Source organism: Saccopteryx bilineata, chromosome 7 (genome assembly GCF_036850765.1).
Source record: "Saccopteryx bilineata isolate mSacBil1 chromosome 7, mSacBil1_pri_phased_curated, whole genome shotgun sequence".
In the NCBI taxonomy this organism is placed as follows: domain Eukaryota; kingdom Metazoa; phylum Chordata; class Mammalia; order Chiroptera; family Emballonuridae; genus Saccopteryx; species Saccopteryx bilineata.
Window position 1 is genome coordinate 40,495,459 of NC_089496.1, and position 18,929 is coordinate 40,514,387.

The window sequence follows — 18,929 nt, forward strand, 5'->3', positions numbered from 1 at the left end:
GAGCTGCTACCTGAACTACTCACTGCTTCTTTTGTACATCAAGCAGCAATTAACTTTCCTTGATCTCTTCTTCAAAAAATTCTGGTAATTCAAAATCAGCCTAACCTAAACGCTCAAACTCTCTACAGAGCTTCAGGGGCTAGAGACAGTGGAGGGTGGGGTTGAGTTGCACTAGCATCTCTGACCTGCTACATTGTTAAACATGGCTCCACTCCTAGTTAGGGACCACCAAAGTCATCTCCAGAACGCTTTAATTTTATTCCCTCGACAGTGAAACAATCTTGAAATTTGAGTTTATTTTGAAAAGACTTTTAGTTATTCTGAGACAAATCTTGTATCAGAGGACATCTCTGGTTTATGCCTGGGCGGTATCAATCCAGGGTGGGTGCCATGGGTCAGTCTGGACTTCAGCCCAGCTCTAAGCCTTTTAGTCACTTTAATCTTTTTTTTTTAGATTAACTCCTCTTATAAAGGAATGAGACGATGTTAGGGGTTAGTGTGGAGATGACAATTGTTTAACTCTGTGGGGTGGGTTGGTTCTAGGCATTGCAGTAATTTCCCGTTTGCTCCTGTGTTTTTGTAGGAATTACCTGAAATGTGGGAAGCTACCAAAAAGACCGCAGCAATGGTCCGGCATGAAGTATCACCTCTCCAGAATGCGGAAGTCACTCTTATAAGGAAAAAATGTATTTTGTTTGATGTAAGCGAGCTACCAAGTTTTTTCTGTTCGTTTTTTTTTTTTTCTGTTCTTTTTTTTTTAAAGAGAGGTATTACAAGGATTATTGAAGCTCTTTGAGATTCACTTTCATTTCTTTCCTGCCCTGATCAGGGGAAGCAGGCCGACTTCAGGGAGAGATTCAGACTCTCTGCTCCTTTTGGTTTTTGTGCAGAAAATCCATATACGGTGCTGGATAAGGTAATGCTGACCTCAGTTCTTGCGTGTGTGTTACTATAGCTATTTTAGAAAGCAAATGTAGACACTGCTATATTTTGCCTTAGCTTTGCAGTAAGTTATAGGAGTTGAGAAATAACTATTTAAAACACAGCAATGAATAGTTTTTCCCAAATACATTATATTGGTTTAAATCATGTCTTTCAAAACCACTATTATTATCAAAGTCATCATGCTAGTGAAAGTAACAGCTACGACTTTTAAGTACTTAATATATATATATATGTTAAGAACTTTGCTAAGTGTATTGCTTACATTATTTTATTTTTAGTTCTTACCATTTCCCTATGTTGTAGCTTCTATTTTAAGTAGTGAATAGTTGGTCCTGCCTAAACACCCACAGAGATATTTGGTTCATGCCAAAAGGCCCTTAAAATTTGGTTCTGTCCCTAATGTGCATAGGTAATACAATGTTGTTGATCTTTAAGATCCAAACCTCAACCCGTCTACCTATCCCCCTGTGCCAGGACCACCTCAGCTACCAAGGCAACGAGGGTTGTCATTGGCAATACAGCCACAACACATGGGACCAAGAAGACATGACAGTATTTTTTAATGTATTAATCCTGTAAACCAGAAATATATATTTACATTATGGGCCATGTGGGTCCAGGGCCATTTTCATAGGAACGTTTTCTGAGTGTGGATGTTTTGACAGGACCAAATGTCCTGCAAGGCCTATTATTCTCTTGTTTTCAAATAAAAAAAAAAAAAAAAGAGTAATCATGTATAATTAACTTGTTGGAGATTACACAGTAACTAATACAACTAGTATTAAAATTCTAGCTAATTTTTTTAATCAAAATTTTTAGTCATTTTACTCGTTCCTATGTGAATTTTGCTGGTAAGAAACTTCATAGCTTATTCTTAACTCTGAATAGCAATATTACTGAGTCCTTCAGTCCTAGTTTTTAATGAGCTGCTTTATTATGGTTGCCTATAAGAATGAATAAAATGGGTAAGTAATCCAGAAGGGTGAGTTATTCATCTGAGGCTTGAACAAGTGATTTGAACTTTTATTGGAAAAATAATATTGTTTGGTTTCTCTGGAAATTTTTTTTAATGTTTATTGATTTGAGAGAGAGAGAGAGAGAGAGAGAGAGAGACAGACAGACAAGAACATCAGTGTGTTCCTGTATGTGCTCTGACCAGGGATTGATCCAGCAAACTTGGTGCTTTGGGACGAAGCCGTAACCAACTGAGCTATTGACCAGGGTGGCTTCTCTAGAAATTTTTAATCAAGCAGCTGAAACGAGCAAATGACTTTGTGCCGTTTAGATTTGGAGCTGGGCGTCTTTCTGGGTTCTTCCTCTAGGCTGCCCTCTGAGTTTGCTTCATGCTGGGGATAGTTTTCACTCATTAGACTGGTGTGAAACTTGCAGCTAACAGCCAGGACCGCTCTCTCCAAATTTTGGGTAGAATTTAGTTTTAACTGCTTTTAATACATTGGAAAAAAACCCACCATTCTGTGTAGCATAAGGTTTTCTCTTTCACTTGGCTGAAGAAGAATAGTTAATGTAGTCACTGAAAAGGAGCAGGTTAGAATATGCTAATAGAGTTGTGGTTTTTTAAAATGATTCCGTCTAAATTTCGGGTGGTTTGAACAGATTGTGGATGGGAGACATTTTTATTTGACTAACCAATGTACTGTTGTAAACATTATTTACTAAATCCTGACATTTGTGTGCTATACTGTAACAGCATATAGTTACATATTTATTTTTTGTTTATTTTTTATTTTTTTTAATTTTTCTGAAGTTGGAAACAGGGAGGCAGTCAGACAGACTCCCACATGTGCCTGACTGGGATCCACCTGGCATGCCCACCAGGGGGCGATGCTCTGCCCATCCGAGGTGTTGCTCTGTTGCATCCAGAGCCACTCTAGGGCTTGAGGCAGAGGCCATGGAGCCATCCTCAGCACCCGGGCCATCTTTGCTCCAGTGGAGCCTCGGCTGCGGGAGGGGAAGAGAGAGACAGAGAGGAAGGAGAGGGGGAGGGGTGGAGAAGCAGATGGGCGCTTCTCCTGTGTGCCCTGGCCGGGAATCAAACCCAGGACTTCTGCACGCCAGGCCGACACTCTACCACTGAGCCAACTGGCCAGGGCCTAGTTACATATTTAAAAGTCAGAGATATTCATCTTTGTCTACAAAATGTGTTGAGGGGTATTTTGAATATAAGTAGGGTTGGGTTACATTTCTCTTGATGTGTGTGTGTGTGTTCAGCATGCATAGATAACAATTGTATAATGAAAGAATATTAGAGTACTAAAATTTTTATTTACATAGTAGGAAATTAAGAGATGGTTGGAAGTTGATGAACCCCAAAAGGATTCAGTATTTAAAGTTAAAAAGGAAATCAAAAGAACGTAATTGTTGCATCCTGAGAGGGGGATGGGGAAAGTCGAAAGTGGAAAAACAGAGTTAAACCTTTTTTTTTTGCAAAGCCTGTTCCTTAGTGTGATGTCTGAACTTGGTCAGTCTGGAGGGAACGCCTTGCGCACAGAGCTGAGTTAGTGAGTGCACCTGAGGACTGGGGTGTGGCCCTGGGTTTCCGGGGCGTTTCCTGCAGCGCAAGCTCCACTCTGCTCCTTGGACATTTACCACGTAATTCACCACTCTGTTGATAAAAGCTCAGAGCTGGCTTGTTAAGAAAGAAAAAAATGAGCCCTGGCCGGTTGGCTCAGCGGTAGAGCGTCGGCCTGGCGTGCGGGGGACCAGGGTTCGATTCCCGGCCAGGGCACATAGGAGAAGCGCCCATTTGCTTCTCCACCCCTCTCTGTCTCTCCTCTTCCCCTCCTTCCTCTCTGTCTCTCTCTTCCCCTCCCGCAGCCAAGGCTCCATTGGAGCAAAGATGGCCCAGGCGCTGGGGATGGCTCCTTGGCCTCTGCCCCAGGCGCTAGAGTGGCTCTGGTCGAGGCAGAGCGACGCCCTGGAGGGGCAGAGCATTGCCCCCTGGTGGGCGTGCCGGGTGGATCCCGGTCGGGCGCATGCGGGAGTCTGTCTCGCTGTCTCTCCCCGTTTCCAGCTTCAGAAAAATACAAAAAAAAAAAAAAAAAAAGAAAGAAAGAAAAAAATGAAATCAGCTTACATTTAGTATAAAGCATAATCTCTTTTACATACAGTAGATGGGAGGGTAGCTGTCCCTTGGTAAATAAAATCATGCACTGAACTTTCTCATGCTGGGCTGTGGTTCCTCACAAATTCTCTTTGGTACATTTTGTACTATTGCTTCTCTCTAGGATGTTTTTTGAATCTGAATGTTGTTTTTCTATATTTTTTTGAAGAAGTGATTTATTCTTAAGTGGCAGCTTCTGGAGCCTCATCTTTTGCTGCCCGGCAGAGTCCCCAGCTGCACAACGGAAAAAAATCAAGAGGAAAAAACCAAATCCAGAGACATCTGATCTGATGCCAGGGCAACTTCGGCTGAAATCTGTAGGGAGAACATTGCTAACACTGTTGTATTTATTAATAGTCTGCTCTCACCTTTTGAGGAGCTGCGAATTTGCTCTTCTAAAGCCTGCTACTTTACCAGTAATTACACTGCAGATTTAAAAAGAATTGACTTTCTTTTTGAAATCAAAGTTGTTAATGTTGCCGTGAGCAGAGGTAAGCAGAGCCACAGAAGCTCTGGCGGTAGTTCGCTGGATGTGAAGAGTGTCACTGTGTGTTGGTGTGTTTTCTCCGTAGGCATACCGAGAGCTTGAGGCATTAGAAGAAGAAATGTTCCAGATGCAGGAGTCCACTCGTCTGTTTGAAGTGGCGCTTCCAGAGTACAAACCCATGAAGCAGTGCCGCAGGGAAATAAAACTGCTCAAGGGACTCTGGGATGTCATTGTTCATGTCCAAGTGAGACACTGCTTTTTGAAAGCATGCTTTTTCTTTTAGTCATTGTTTTGTATAAATATGCAACTTTCTGTGTCTATGTCATTCTACCTGGGTTTTATGTCTTGAAATATGTAGTGTACATACTTCCCCACGCCCTGAATTAGAGTTCATCCATCTGTGTTAGTAGAAGAGCCTTCTCTGAATATTAGTTGTCTTATTTTTAGTTCGGAATGGAACTGTGTTTAAGTGAGTTGACTGCTTCACATCCTTTGGGGCAGTTATGTAGGATATAAATAAAAATTAATATATAAATAGGTATTACACATATATAGTGTGACCTGTTCGTCCAAACTCATGTATACCCATACTTAATACTTATGTGTGTGTGCATATATACATCAACCTAACTAAAAATAAAGTTAATTTGTATATTTTTAATTAAGTTACAGACTTAAATGTAAATAAAAATTCTAGGGAATTAGGCATATTGCAACATGCATTATACATCATTTTCCTTGAAGTTAATTGAAAGCCATCTAGAAAGATATCAACAAGAGAGGATATAGTCAAGAAGTTAATGAAAGTTTTATGCATAATGGATTATGACTCTTATGAAAACCTGGTATATTTAGTGGTTACATATTTATCCAATTCATCTAAAGTACTCAGGATTAAATGATAATGATGGTGTGTGTACGGAATTGTCATTGCTGCTAGAAATGAATGTTTTAGCCTAAAGTTTGACATGTTCTGACAATTTTTCTCTTTTGGTGATAGGAAGTTTTGACAAGTGTGCTTAATCCTGAAATAATTGTCTTTCCACCGGGTGACAGGGCTACACTATGTACCATCAGTTTATATATTTTGCTGTGGAGACTTGCTTTCACCAAATGTTGTTGACACTTTTATCTGCTTGTGTGTTTTCAGAGGAGCATTGATAATTGGACTAAAACTCAGTGGAGACAGATTAATGTGGAACAGATGGATGTAGAGCTCAGAAGGTTTGCCAAGGCAAGTTCCATAACTGTCGCTTACAACAATTCATCTTCCTCAGCCCCACCTCCCTCCATCTTCCCTAAGCTTGTGTCTGCTGTGCGGGCCGCGTGTCCTTATGGACTCGCACAGGATATGAGACAGTGTTTTTGTCCCCCCCCCCCCCCCAGCCAGTTGCACTTTTAATCAAGCCTGACTTTCTGTGAATGAGTGCAGGAAAGCATATTAGGGCTAATGAATTTTTGAGTAGCCACTGTAATCATGAGTTTCCTCAAGCTGTCTAGAATGGAGAATGTTAAGATTAGGAATACTAGGGTAGAGAGGTCAGCCTTAGGAAAGCTTTTGAATTCTTTCCTTAGCAACTGTGAACATTTTTGTATTTTAGGAAATACCTTTTGGGTCTAGAATTTGGGGTGACTAATTGGAGTTTGCCACTTGTGGATTTCTGTGGAATACTCTGATCTCTGTGCTATTGATACTCCAGCACCCCAAGGGGGCTCCGTATATACAGAACGGAGCTGTTTTGAGTTTAGTGCTGTGACACTGAGTCCCCATGGCCATGTGCCCTCTGAAGAGAGCAGACCCTCCTTGGATAAAGCCAGCGTGCATGGAGGAGAAGGCAGTAAAAAGTGCACAGGGTCTGCTGGTTTCTTTTCTCCTCAGAACATCCTTGTCTCAACTCAATCCTGAGCTCAGCTTCTACCAACTCTTCTCAGTTTTTTTCTTCCATATTATCCCAAGGACCCTACCTAAAATCCCATCCTTCTTTTGAATGGCCTGGCGCCCCTCTGTCCCATGACTGAGCTCACTCTCTGCTTAGCTCTGCCCCCATCTCCTAACCCCAAGTTAACCTCCACTCCCAGCTGGAGTTATTTTGTTTTGTTTTTAAAACATGTTGCATCGTCCTTTTCTTCACTCTGAGATTGCTGTTTTCTGATGGGTTTTCTCATTCCCAATTCTGAATGTTGTTCCATGGACCAAGAAGAAAGCCAAGTCAAGGGCCCCATCAGATGCGTCTTTAGGTCCTGAGATATATGTAAGTTCCAAGGAACAAACACGCTACTGACATTTCAAGGCTACCGTTTAAAAAAGTCAGTCTTTGGAGGAAGGTTTTAGTAATCCAGTTTTGAGATTCTTTGTTTCTAGAAGAAACTCTTTGTTGCACATGTCCTGTAAACTCTATTCCTTCCCTACGTTCAGTGTCCCGTGGGACATTTAGTTACCACCTGGAGTAAGAAACCAGTGTGTGTCCAAGTGGCTTGTGTGTAGCGGATTTATGTGCTTGAGTGGGCTCTTTTCTGTTTCTCTGGGATTAGTCCTTAATCTAGGGGTTTACATGCTTTTACACTCTTTCCTAATTCCAGGAAATGTATATTTATTCTTTCAAAGAAAGCAAATTATAAACTGTGTTGTTATATCTGGGAACACGCTTTTATTTCTTGCTTTTCCTTAGGAAGTCTGGTCACTAGACAAGGAGGTCCGAGCGTGGGACGCATACGCAGGCGTGGAGGGCGCCGTGAAGGACATGAGTGCCTCCCTGAGAGCCGTCGCAGAGTTGCAGAGCCCCGCCCTCAGGGACAGGCACTGGCACCAGCTCACGGAGGCCACTGGGGTCGGTGTCCTGAGTCTCTCACTAATTGGGTATTTTTGTGACTGGGAAGTGTTATTTCTTGCTTTATGTTATTCATCAGGGATGAAGTGGGATTTGTGACCTGGTCTCTGGTCACGTGAGAGGCTAAGCTCCTGGAGACAGGACAAACAAATGGGACGTGCAAAGATCCTAGTTTTAGCTGCCTTCTGTGGACCAAATGTGTCCCTTGAAAAGTCATATGTCGAAGCCTGAATTTCCAACGCGATGTGTTTGAAAGTGGGGCCTTGGGAAGATACTTGAGTCAGGAAGGTGGAGCCCTCATGAATGGGAGTAGTGCCCTTATAAGAATGTAAAAGACCAGGCCCTGGCTAGTTGGCTCAGTGGTAGAGCATTGGCCTGGTGCGCAGAAGTCCCAGGTTCGATTCCCGGCCAGGGCACACAGGAGAAGCGCCCATCTGCTTCTCCACCCCTCCCCCCCTCCTTCCTCTCTGTCTCTCTCTTCCCCTCCCGCAGCCGAGGCTCCATTGGAGCAAAGATGGCCCGGGCGCTGGGGATAGCTCCTTAGCCTCTGCCCCAGGCGCTGGAGTGGCTCTGGTCGCCCGGAGGGGCAGAGCATCGCCCCCTGGTGGGCAGAGCGTCACCCCCTGGTGGGCGTGCCGGGTGGATCCCGGTTGGGCGCATGCGGGAGTCTGTCTGACTGCCTCTCCCCGTTTCTAGCTTCAGAAAAATACAAAAAAAAAAAAAAAAAAAGAATGTAAAAGACCAGAGTTTTCTGTTCTCTCATTGAATGCAAGGATAAAATAAGAAGACAGACCTTTGTAAGCCAAGAAGATGGCCTTCACCAAGAACCTGTCCATGCTGGCACCTTGATCTTGGGCTTCCAGCCCCACTGTTATTTCTCAACAGTGAGAAATAAACCTTTGTTGTTTAAGCCATGGAATCTGTGGTTTTCTGCCACAGCAGCCTGAGCTGACCAAGACATCCATCCCACTTTCACCTCTTACTGGCTGTGTGACCACCACCAACACACACAAACCACTTCGAATTTGCCTCTGTACTAATAAAATGAGAGGGCTGCTGTCTGCTCTCACACATCAGAGGATCAAGTAAGAGATTGTAAAGGCATTCCATAAAGCACAACATAACTGCAAAGAATCTTAGGATCAGCAGGCAGAGAAATGAATTTAGGGAGAGAGGGAATTTTAAATTGTCATTTTTTTAATCTCACAATTTAGTAATAATGTCTTTTTTGATAGTTTTTTTTTTTTTTTTCTTATTTGAAGCTGGAAACGGGGAGAGACAGTCAGACAGACTCCCGCATGCGCCCGACTGGGATCCACCCAGCACGCCCACCAGGGGTGACGCTCTGCTACCAGGAGGCGATGCTCTGCCCCTCCGGGGCGTCGCTCTGCCGCGACCAGAGCCACTCTAGCGCCTGGGGCAGAGGCCAAGGAGCCATCCCCAGCGCCCGGGCCATCTTTGCTCCAATGGAGCCTTGGCTGCGGGAGGGAAGAGAGAGACAGAGAGGAAGGAGGGGGGGTGGAGAAGCAAATGGGCGCTTCTCCTGTGTGCCCTGGCTGGGAATCGAACCCGGGTCTTCCACACGCCAGGCCGACACTCTACCGCTGAGCCAACCGGCCAGGGCCTTTTTGACAGTTTTTTGATGGTTTTTATTTCTTTGCAAAATATAAAATTGTTTCTCATCTGTCCTTGCCACGTGATGTTACATTTTCTTGTATTTCTGCATCTTTCAAGGCAAACATACCAATCTTACAGTTTATTTTTTAGGGCAGGTGACCTCTTTGAATTTCAAATCTATGAAAGGCAGCCTGGTCTGTTTGTTTTCTCCTTAGGCAGCTCTGGACCTTGAGGGACTCCCTGTTAAAAGGCTCTCAAGATTTGAGGACTGTTTGCTGAGTTTCCAAACTAGGCTTTGGTGTTCCAACCCTAACCCTTTGTAACTCTGGGATCATGGGCAACTTACCTGCTCTTCAGACCTCACTTGTCTCTTTTATGAAGTAAAAATAATGCATAATGCTTCCCATGAAGAATTGGTGAACAAATTAGAGATGAGACCCCCCTCAGTATGTAGTAAGTGCTCAATAAATGATCCCCAGAGCTATTATTTTTACAGAATCTTTTAGACATTGGATATTTAGACTTTGCAATTGATTGATTGATTGATTCATTCATTCATTCAGAATAGTCTTTGTGGAGTTTCCCAATATGTAATAAGCTGTGGGCCCCGCCCCCCTCACACTGCCTCCGGTGACATTTCTTCTCTCCACAGCCTCTTCCCTGTGTCCTGCCTTTCTGCAAACTAGGAAGATGTACTTTCTCTGGCAGACAATTTAGAAAAAGGCACCTTCCTCCAGACTGTCCCCAGGCATCAGAGCTGCGGCGGAATTCAACCCGCACATGTCGCCTGAGCTGGCTGGTCATGTTCAGTGCACAAACTGCACAACTGATTGGGTGGTTCATTCCATACCCCTGCTCATTGTTTCTCTAAGACAGGAGTCCCCAAACTTTTTACACAGGGGGCTCAGACTACTGGAGGGCCGGACTATAAAAAAACTATGAACAAATCCCTATGCACACTGCACATATTTTATTTTAAAGTAAAAAAACAAAACGGGAACAAATACAATATTTAAAATAAAGAACAAGTAAATTTAAATCAACAAACTGACCAGTATTTCAATAGGAACTATGCTCCTCTCACTGACCACCAATGAAAGAGGTACCCCTTCTGGAAGTGCGGTGGGGGCCGGATAAATGGCCTCGGGGGGCCGCATGTAGCCCGCGGGCCGTAGTTTGGGGACCCCTGCTCTAAGACCTGGGTCCCTGGACCCATCAGCTGTGGAGCGAGGCCAAACGTGATGCAGAGACGGGGTGACTGACGCATGGGGTTTGCCCAGGATCTCCCAGGTGTTCACACTGAGAGTCCCATGTTCCAGGAAGCCCCTCAGTGCTGGGCCAACAGGGATGTTTAGTCACCCTGTGCAGAGAGGCAGATGGGGAGGGCCAGAGGAGACCGCAGCTTTCCAGAGCAGGGGCTGGGTAGTCTCAGCAGGAGCTGGAGGGGTGATGGTTTTCTTAGAACCATGTGGCTGTTTCAGCTCTTCATTCGCAAGGATCATGGGTGACTTTGGACAGTTAGGTAAACCTAAGGGATTCTTAGCAAATACTGGGATGAGTTGGAAGAGTCGGCAAGATGGTGGAGAAATAAATGTGAGTTCTCTTTTTCACGTGGTAAATAAATATGACTAATGACACTGTGAGTGGAAATATTCCCCCCCCCCCAGGAATGATGATTAAATTAGTGATAAAAATAGGTTTAATCACGGAAGCAACTGGGAATTATGTTCGGTGAATAGAGTGCTGTGAGGGAAAAAGACAAATTAGCTGCTACCTGATTCCTGGGATTTCAACCAAATTATAATAAATGAACGTAGTGATTCTCTTTTAAAAATGGGTTTTGTGGGGAAAGGAGATAAGAAATGAGCTGACAAGGGAAGGCTATGAAACAAAAGAAGGTAGAGTATAGTGTGAACGTGACCTAAGCCTTGGCCCTAACGTCTGGGGGGTGATGCCCCAGTAACTGAGAGTAAAAAGCCATGTCTCTGAGTGTCTGCGACGTTCAGAGCTAGAGGTGTGCTCAGCAGCTGACCGGAGTATTATATTTAGCTATGACTCATTCCTCTGGCCATTAGGTAAAAGGAACCAGGACTCTCCGTGGGATATAAATTCTGCCTCCTATTTCCCCCCTAATCAGGTCAGATTTTCCATAAACGAAGCCACAACTTTGGCAGACCTGCTGGCCTTGCGGTTACACCAGGTGGAAGATGATGTCCGGAGCGTCGTGGAGAAAGCCGTGAAAGAACTGGGGACTGAGAAGGTACTGTCTGTGGGGCTGTTTCTTCCCACACTGGGCTCATCCTGCGCATTAGCAGCACGTCGGCAGACTCGGGGAGTCCTCATGCCATGCTCGTGTGGGGACATGAGGCCCAGCTTGTCCTCTGCTAGGGTCAGGGTGTGACATGGACAAGAAATGAAACTATTTCAAGCCAGAGGAAATGTGTGAAACAAGAGGGTCCTTCTAGTTGATGATACCAGAAAACAACGTATCGTTTTCTTTGTAGCAAGCACTGCTTTAAGTGCTACATTTAAATTAATTCATTTAATTCTCTGAGAGAAGTAATAGTCCTATTTTACAGATGAGGAAACTGAGGTAGAGAGGTAATTAACTTACCCAAGTTCACACAGGAGAACTGGGATTCACACTCAGGCACTGTGAGCAACACCTGTCTCATACTAATGTGTATGTCATAGCAAACGTTTGGGTAACCTTTTAAATCCCCTGCTGCGCTAGCGTTCTGTTTCAGTGAAGGATGTGAATCTCTGATCCAGTAGACATTTGATAGTGATGTGATGCTTGTTCCTTTTTGTGATGGAATTTTTTTCTCTAAACTCATCACTGTGTATTATTTGAAGGAATAAAAACTGAAGCCAGTAATGTTTACTGTCAGTTACTCTGTTTTTCAAAAAATATTTTAAAAATTCAGGATGCTAGCCTGGATATTGGTTTATTTATTTATTTATTTTGTGGCAGAGACAGAAAGAGTCAGAGAAAGGGACAGATGGGGCAGACAGACAGAAAGGAAGAGATGAGAAACATCAATTCTTTGTTGCGGTTCCTTAGTTGTTCATTGATTGCTTTCTCTTTTTTTTTTTTAATTTTTTAAAGTAATTAATTTATTTTTACAGGAACAGAGAGAGAGTCAGAGAGAGGGATAGATAGGGACAGACAGACAGGAACGGAGAGAGATGAGAAGCATCAATCATCACTTTCTCATTGTGACACCTTAGTTGTTCATTGATTGCTTTCTCATATGTGCCTTGACTGGGGGGCTTCAGCAGACCGAGTAACCTCTTGCTTGAGCCAGCGACCCTGAACACAAGCTGGCGAGCTTTTTGCTCAAGCCAGATGAGCCCGCGCTCAAGCTGGAGACCTTGAGGTCTCGAACCTGGGTCCTTCCACATCCCAGTCCGACGCTCTATCCACTGTGCCACTGCCTGCTCAGGCTGGATATTGGTTCTAAGTTAAATTTTTGTATACATTACTTATTACTATTTCTCTCTAGGTTATAACTGAAATCAGTCTGACCTGGGCAACCATGGAGTTCTCTTATGAAGTTCACTATCGGACGGGCATTCCATTATTGAAGTCTGATGAACAACTCTTTGAAACTCTAGAGCACAACCAAGTAAGATGGACATTTTTTTATTACAGGTTTCTTGTCTTTTAAATTATGGTTTTAGACTTATTTTAAGTTTCCATGTTATTTATTTGTTTATTGGGCATCTACTTGTACCAGGCTCCTGGCATGGTACCATTTGGGATCAAAAGGTGTGAACACTTGTTCTCAGGGAACTTGAACTTGAGTGAGGAGACAGACGGAGGGGGTCTGAGACAGAGAGGCTCTGTGACGGGGCGGGTAAGGGACACGTCTATGCAAAGGTAGAAAGTCAGACCCAGAGCTCAGCCAGAGGTTCAGTGTGGAACTGGAGGTTGAGAGGTCACTGCTGGTGTCTGGATAATTGACAAGCTACATAATGAGAGGCAGAGAAGATAAGCAGCAGAGAGCAGAGCTTCAAAAAAGGCTGCATTTGGTGAACAAAGGAATCGTAAAGGAGACAGAGAGAGTAGTCAGAATAGAAAAAGGAGACTGCAATATCGTAGAAACCATGAGATAAGTTCTTCCCCCAAAGAAGAGTCACATGTCATAGAAACAACCTAAGTGTCCTTTGATGGATGAATGTATTAAGGAAAATGCTTGTGTGTGTGTGATGGAATATTATTCAGAAATAAAAATGAAATCCTGCCTTTGTGACAATGTGGATAGACCTTGAGGACATCATCCTAAGTGAAGTAAGTCAAACCAAGAAAGATAAGTAGTGTATGATCTCTCTTACACGTGGATTCTAAAATATCCGAACTCAGAGACAGGGTAGAATGGTGGTTGCTGGCGCTGGGAAACGGGGAAACGGGGAGATGCTGGTCGAAGGGTACCAACTTCCAGGTATGAGAGAAAGAGTTCTGAGAATCTAATGTATAGTGTGCTGACTGTGGTTAACAATTCTGTATTATATACTTGAAAATTGCTTAGAGACTAGATCTTTAAATGTTATCACCACAAAAAGTAATTATGTAGGGGATGGAGGTGTTAACTAACCTTATTGTGGTGACCATTTCATAATATGCGTGTATCAATCAAATCGTCACATTGTACACCTTAAACTTACACGATGTTATATGTCAGTGATATCCCTATACAGCTGGGGAAGAAAAGACTGAAATGTATTAAATGCTTCACATTTGCTACATTAAGCTCTTAGAGGTGAAGGAGAATGAGAAGAGGCCATTTTGCTCAGTGACTTGCTGAGATTTAACTGTCAGAGGGTGGTCAGAAGTGCCTGGCGGACGGCATGGTGTTAAAGCAAGCCTGGCTTTAAAGAGCCGCAGAGTTCAGTAATAATCTAAAGGGGGCGGAGGAGCAATAGAAGCTTGAGTGCTTAGTGAGTTAGAGGGAGGTTAGTTTTATTTTTTCCATACTGAGGGGAAAAAAAAAAGAAGAATACACAACCTTGGCATGATTTCCAGGCAAGGACCAGAGGGAGGCTGAGAAAGAATGGAGAATAAAGTTTATAAAAGCTGCAACCTAGCGCACGCAATATTTTTTTCTGCCTATGTAGCGGCATATGGCCATCATGTAGAATACATGTTAAATGCAATTGCTTATAGTTATTATATATTTTTGGATTTAATGCCACTATTCACCCATTTAGCAAATACTTATTAAATGCCCGTTCCTCGCGTTGCGTGCTTGGTCCTAGGACTCCAGCAACAAAATGAACAGGTGTGTCAGAGGAGGGGGTGGGAGACTGGGGGAAAAAGGTGAAGGGAGTAACGAAGTACAGATTGGTGGTTGCAGAACAGTCAGGGTTGTAGGTAAATTACGGCTTAGGGAATACAGTCAGTAATACCGTGATAACTGTGTGCGGTGCCAGGTGGGCACTTGAAACATCAGGGGGACCACTCTGTAAAGAACATGATTTTCCAACCACTGTGCTATACGCTTGAAACTATACAGAATAACACTGAATGTCAACTGGAATTGAAAAATTAAAAACAAAATAAATTACAATGTAGGCAGGCTTCTCTTGCGCGGTCCTTACGGTCTACCAGGTTAGCTGTTACTTCCGGTTCTTTGCCTTGCCTTGAGGTTCAGCTGCAGGCTCTGCTTCAACGCAAGTATGTGGAGTACTTCATCGAGCAAGTCTTAAGCTGGCAACACAAATTAAACACAGTGGACTCGGTCATCTTTATGTGGATGGAAGTCCAGCGAACTTGGTCTCGCCTGGAAAGCATCTTTGTTTGCTCAGAAGACATTCGAATCCAGCTTGTGAAAGATGCTGGAAGGTTCGACGGAGTGGATGCTGAATTTAAGGTTCGTAGAAGTCGGGCTGCTGCTCTCTGTCCTAGCAGCGTTTTCCAAACCATGTGAAAATCTTGCAGAGAACCGTGAGTTGGGGTATTGTATTTATACGAATATATGTTTGCATTTTAGGAAATAGAGGGTCAGGACATTTTTTCCGTGAAGGACCGGACAGTAACTATTTTAGGCTTTGCTGTATTTTTTTTTATGGTCTCAGCCACCACTGCTCCGTGCTGCCATCGGGGCTTTGAAAGAAAGCACAGACACTTCACAGACGGTGGGTTGGCTGTGCTCCACCAAAACTTTGTCGAGGGGCCCTGAAATTTGAATTTCATACCATTTTTAAGTGTTCAAAATGTGCTGCTTTAGATTTTTACCCCCACAATCAGTTAAAAATGGAAAGAATATTCTTAACTTTGGGCCACACAGAAAGAGGCGGTGGCCAGAGGTGTCCCAGAGGCGGTAGATTGCCAAAGCCCCCCACCTCCCGCAGGAAGCCACGGTAGGTGGGCTCCTCTCCATTGAGTTAAAGACCCAGGAGGGGAAGCCAGTAACAAAGTAACCCGACCGCTTATTTGTTTGTTTGTTTGTTTATTTCATAAGAACCACAAAGAACACATTGAGATATATGCGCATGGTAATGATAAATGATTTGAGAGACTTTCAGCAAAGAATAATAGACATTAAATCTTTTCCTCTTCCTAGCTAAGCCAGAACACCCAGAGAGATTCTATTTTGTAGAACTTTCAAGGAGGAAAGAAGAGATAGTTTCATCTTCATCTCATCTGCATATCTGAATGTGTTCTTTAAGATTCTTGGTTCCCTCTCTTTATTCTTTTTTAATTGTTAGGTTTAGAAAAGAGAAATTTTGTGTGGACCCAAAATGGTGGTAATGTTTGCTGAATTTGACAGAAAATGTGTGATTATACTTTGGTTTTGATATCTAGCTAAAAGTTTAAAAGCAAAAATGAGTAGTTGTGGTGTTAGATGACCTTACCCTTGCTTCCTCCTTGTCGGCTTTTCATTTTTTAATTTTTAATTTAAATTTTGAGTGTTCTTCATTCCCAAAATGTATGACAAATTTGGAAAAGTAATTTCTAATAATGGCTCCATATTGTACTTCCACACAGTCATTGATGTTCAAGACAGCTGAAATAAAAAATGTTTTAGAAGCAACATGCAGACCTAATCTCTATGAAAAACTTAAAGATTTACAGTACAGGTAAGAATAAAACCATAATATCAATTTGTTATAATTTTATGACATTTCCTTCAAGTACCTAATTATATTTAATATCATGTTATTACAAGTACAACCTCTAGTAAATTATGTCATCATTTTGCTGATAAGTTGTCTAGTTGCCTTGTATATACTAACTAGTACATGTATTTTGTGAGTTAATGTAAATAAATACAAGCTTTTGTTCTTGTTGTTTTTGTCTTTGTATATATTTACTGGCTTTTTTGTAAAGGACAAATCTCATGGATAAGGCAAGCTATGGGGTAGAAGGTAATGCATGGGACTTTTATCCAAGTATATTTCTGTTTTCCAAAAGGACTATCATAATAGTAAAATTACAATATCTTATTATCAAGATAATAGACATGATTGATTGGTCAATTCTTTTATTGAACTCTCCTGCAAGCAATTATTAAGAATCTATGCCTGACCTGTGGTGGCGCAGTGGATAAAGCATCAACCTGGAAACGCTGAGGTTGCCGGTTCAAAACCCTGGGTTTGCCTGGTCAAGGCACATATGGGAGTTGATGCTTCCTGCTCCTCCCCCCTTCTCTCTCTGTTTTTCTCTCTCTCTCTCCCCTCTCTATAATGAATAAATAGTAATAAAAAAAAACCAAACAAAGAATCTACTATAGGCCAGGCACTGGGCTTGCACTCAGTTATTTTAAGTCCTTTATTTTGCATATAATTTAATTATCCTAGAAATTACCATTATAGAACATGTTGGAAGTTTTGAAATCCTATCCTAAGGGCCACTTGTAATTTTCACATGTAATTGTACAACAGCCAGTGGTTGTAAGAATATTCTGGTAGATCATCTACTAAAAAGAAGAGCTTTGTGCCCAACTGTGGTCACTTTTTATTGCAAAGTAGAGGAGCTGTATACCTAAAAATATATATCACATTAGCAAAATTAGTTTATCATCTGGAATTTTTTCCTGAGATAACATGGGCCATAATTTTAAAAGGGTAGGTTTCTCCAGAAGTGAATTATTTCCGTTTAGTCAGTGATCTCCGGGGGTTGAGGGGGACTGGGGTTCTGGGTCATCTCTGCTCGGCTAAGAACGACAAAGTGGAAGTAATCCTGGATCTCATGACTCCTCTGAATGTCAGAGAGACTGGAAACCCCATGTGTTCTGTAGACATTCAGTGGGGAAAGGAAGACTTTAAACCAGCTACATCTTAACTAAGGCACTTTGTGCTCAGGTTGAATGATACCAAATCTCGTCTTCTCCCTGCTAGTTAGGAGTGTCATTAAGAAAAGTGATGAGTGTCATCAACCTGAGTGTGATCTAAATTAATCCTTAGCTGATGATGTGTGTGTCTCCTCCTTGTCATGACTTGTAATAGATTAGTCACAAGCAAGACGATGGTGTGGAAGACGAGGTAACCGGGAAACTGCTTGCTGTGATGGACCGATGAGAGACAGCGCGTTTTATTTTGTTGACGTTTTAATAACTGAAAGGAGCAAGACAAACTTAAAAATACTTTTTGCTCATACAGGCTTTCTCTTTGTGAAAAAGCTCTCACCCAATACCTGGAAACCAAGCGCGTGGCTTTCCCACGCTTCTATTTCATCTCGTCCGCAGATTTACTTGACATTCTCTCAAAGGGAGCTCAGCCGAAACAGGTACTTTTTTTGGAAAACTTGATATTATACTCTGTTAGCTAAGGAATGTCACTGTTTCTCTACCGTTGTCAAAATGCTGTCTCCCATGTCACATATGGCAGGAGCTAAAAAAATCAGAGAAATTTCTTTTTTCTTCTCTTCCAAGTGAAAGGAGGGGAGGTAGAGAGACAGACCCCCGCAAGCACCGTGACTGGGATCCACCCGGCAAATCCCATCTGGGGCTGATGCTCTGTCCATCTGGGGTCATGCTCGCAATGGAGTAATTTTTAGTGCCGGAGGTAGAGGAAGCTCCATGGAGCCATCCTCCGTGCCCAGGGCCGATGTGTTTGAACCAATCGAGCCATGGCTGTGGGAGGAGAAGAGAGAGAAAAAGAGAAGGAGGGAAGCATATGGTCCCTTCTCCTGTGTGCCCCAACCAGGAATTGAACCTGGGACATACACACACTGGGCCAATGCTCTACCACTGAGCCAACCAGCCAGAGCCTGCAGTGGAAATTCTTAATGCAGCAACAGAGAGGTTCAGAGTTGGTGCTAATGGAACTAGGAAGGGTCAGTAAGGGGAACAGATGTCAAAGGGATGAAGCTGAGGGCTTTGTAAGAAGTTAGTAACGTATATACAATGGAACACCACTCAGCCATGAGAAAAGATGAAATGCGTACTGCCATTTGCGACAGCATGGACACACCTGAAGAATAGCATGCTAAACGAAATAACTAAGTCAGAAAGCTAAGAACCGTATGACTTCACTCATATGTGGGATGTACAACTGAAACATAGACACAAGCAACACCAGAGAGAAGGGGTGTGGGGGGGCCGAATATTTGGGGATGGAAGATGATGGGACTTTGAGTGGCGGGCACACAGAGCAGTAGACAGATCACGTGTCATAGAGATAGGCCCCTGGAACCTATGTAATCGTAGTAACTACTGTCACCCCAGTAAATTAAAAAAAAAGAAGTTAATAGGAGAAATGTGGGTGCCAACCCCCCCCCAGAATTCTACCACAAGCTCTGGAGTGCCTGTCAGCAGCTGTCCTGGGGGAGTGGGTACTTGGAATGAGGTCATGGCTGGTATCTTCTTTCTTCTCCTTTGACGCCAGAGTAACATTCGTCATCACTTAGTTGGGCTAGTCTTCAGTGCTGTCGGAGGCGGGCTGGAATAATTTCTGTCTCATCCTTTTACCTAACGCTTTCATTTCT

The 18,929-nt window shown here is 43.0% G+C and overlaps 1 protein-coding gene across 1 annotated transcript in view; it reads left to right on the plus strand.

The window, feature by feature from the left end:
- The window catches only part of DNAH11 (dynein axonemal heavy chain 11), a 286,917-nt gene that overhangs the window by 57,850 nt on the left and 210,138 nt on the right, over positions 1-18,929 (plus strand). Inside the window, exons 19-28 of the mRNA XM_066240541.1 lie at positions 584-700; positions 830-916; positions 4,639-4,797; positions 5,704-5,791; positions 7,227-7,381; positions 11,136-11,258; positions 12,505-12,627; positions 14,647-14,871; positions 15,990-16,081; positions 17,603-17,729. Of these exons, the coding sequence (XP_066096638.1) occupies positions 584-700; positions 830-916; positions 4,639-4,797; positions 5,704-5,791; positions 7,227-7,381; positions 11,136-11,258; positions 12,505-12,627; positions 14,647-14,871; positions 15,990-16,081; positions 17,603-17,729 (1,296 nt within the window). The remainder of the gene's footprint in view (positions 1-583; positions 701-829; positions 917-4,638; positions 4,798-5,703; positions 5,792-7,226; positions 7,382-11,135; positions 11,259-12,504; positions 12,628-14,646; positions 14,872-15,989; positions 16,082-17,602; positions 17,730-18,929) is intronic.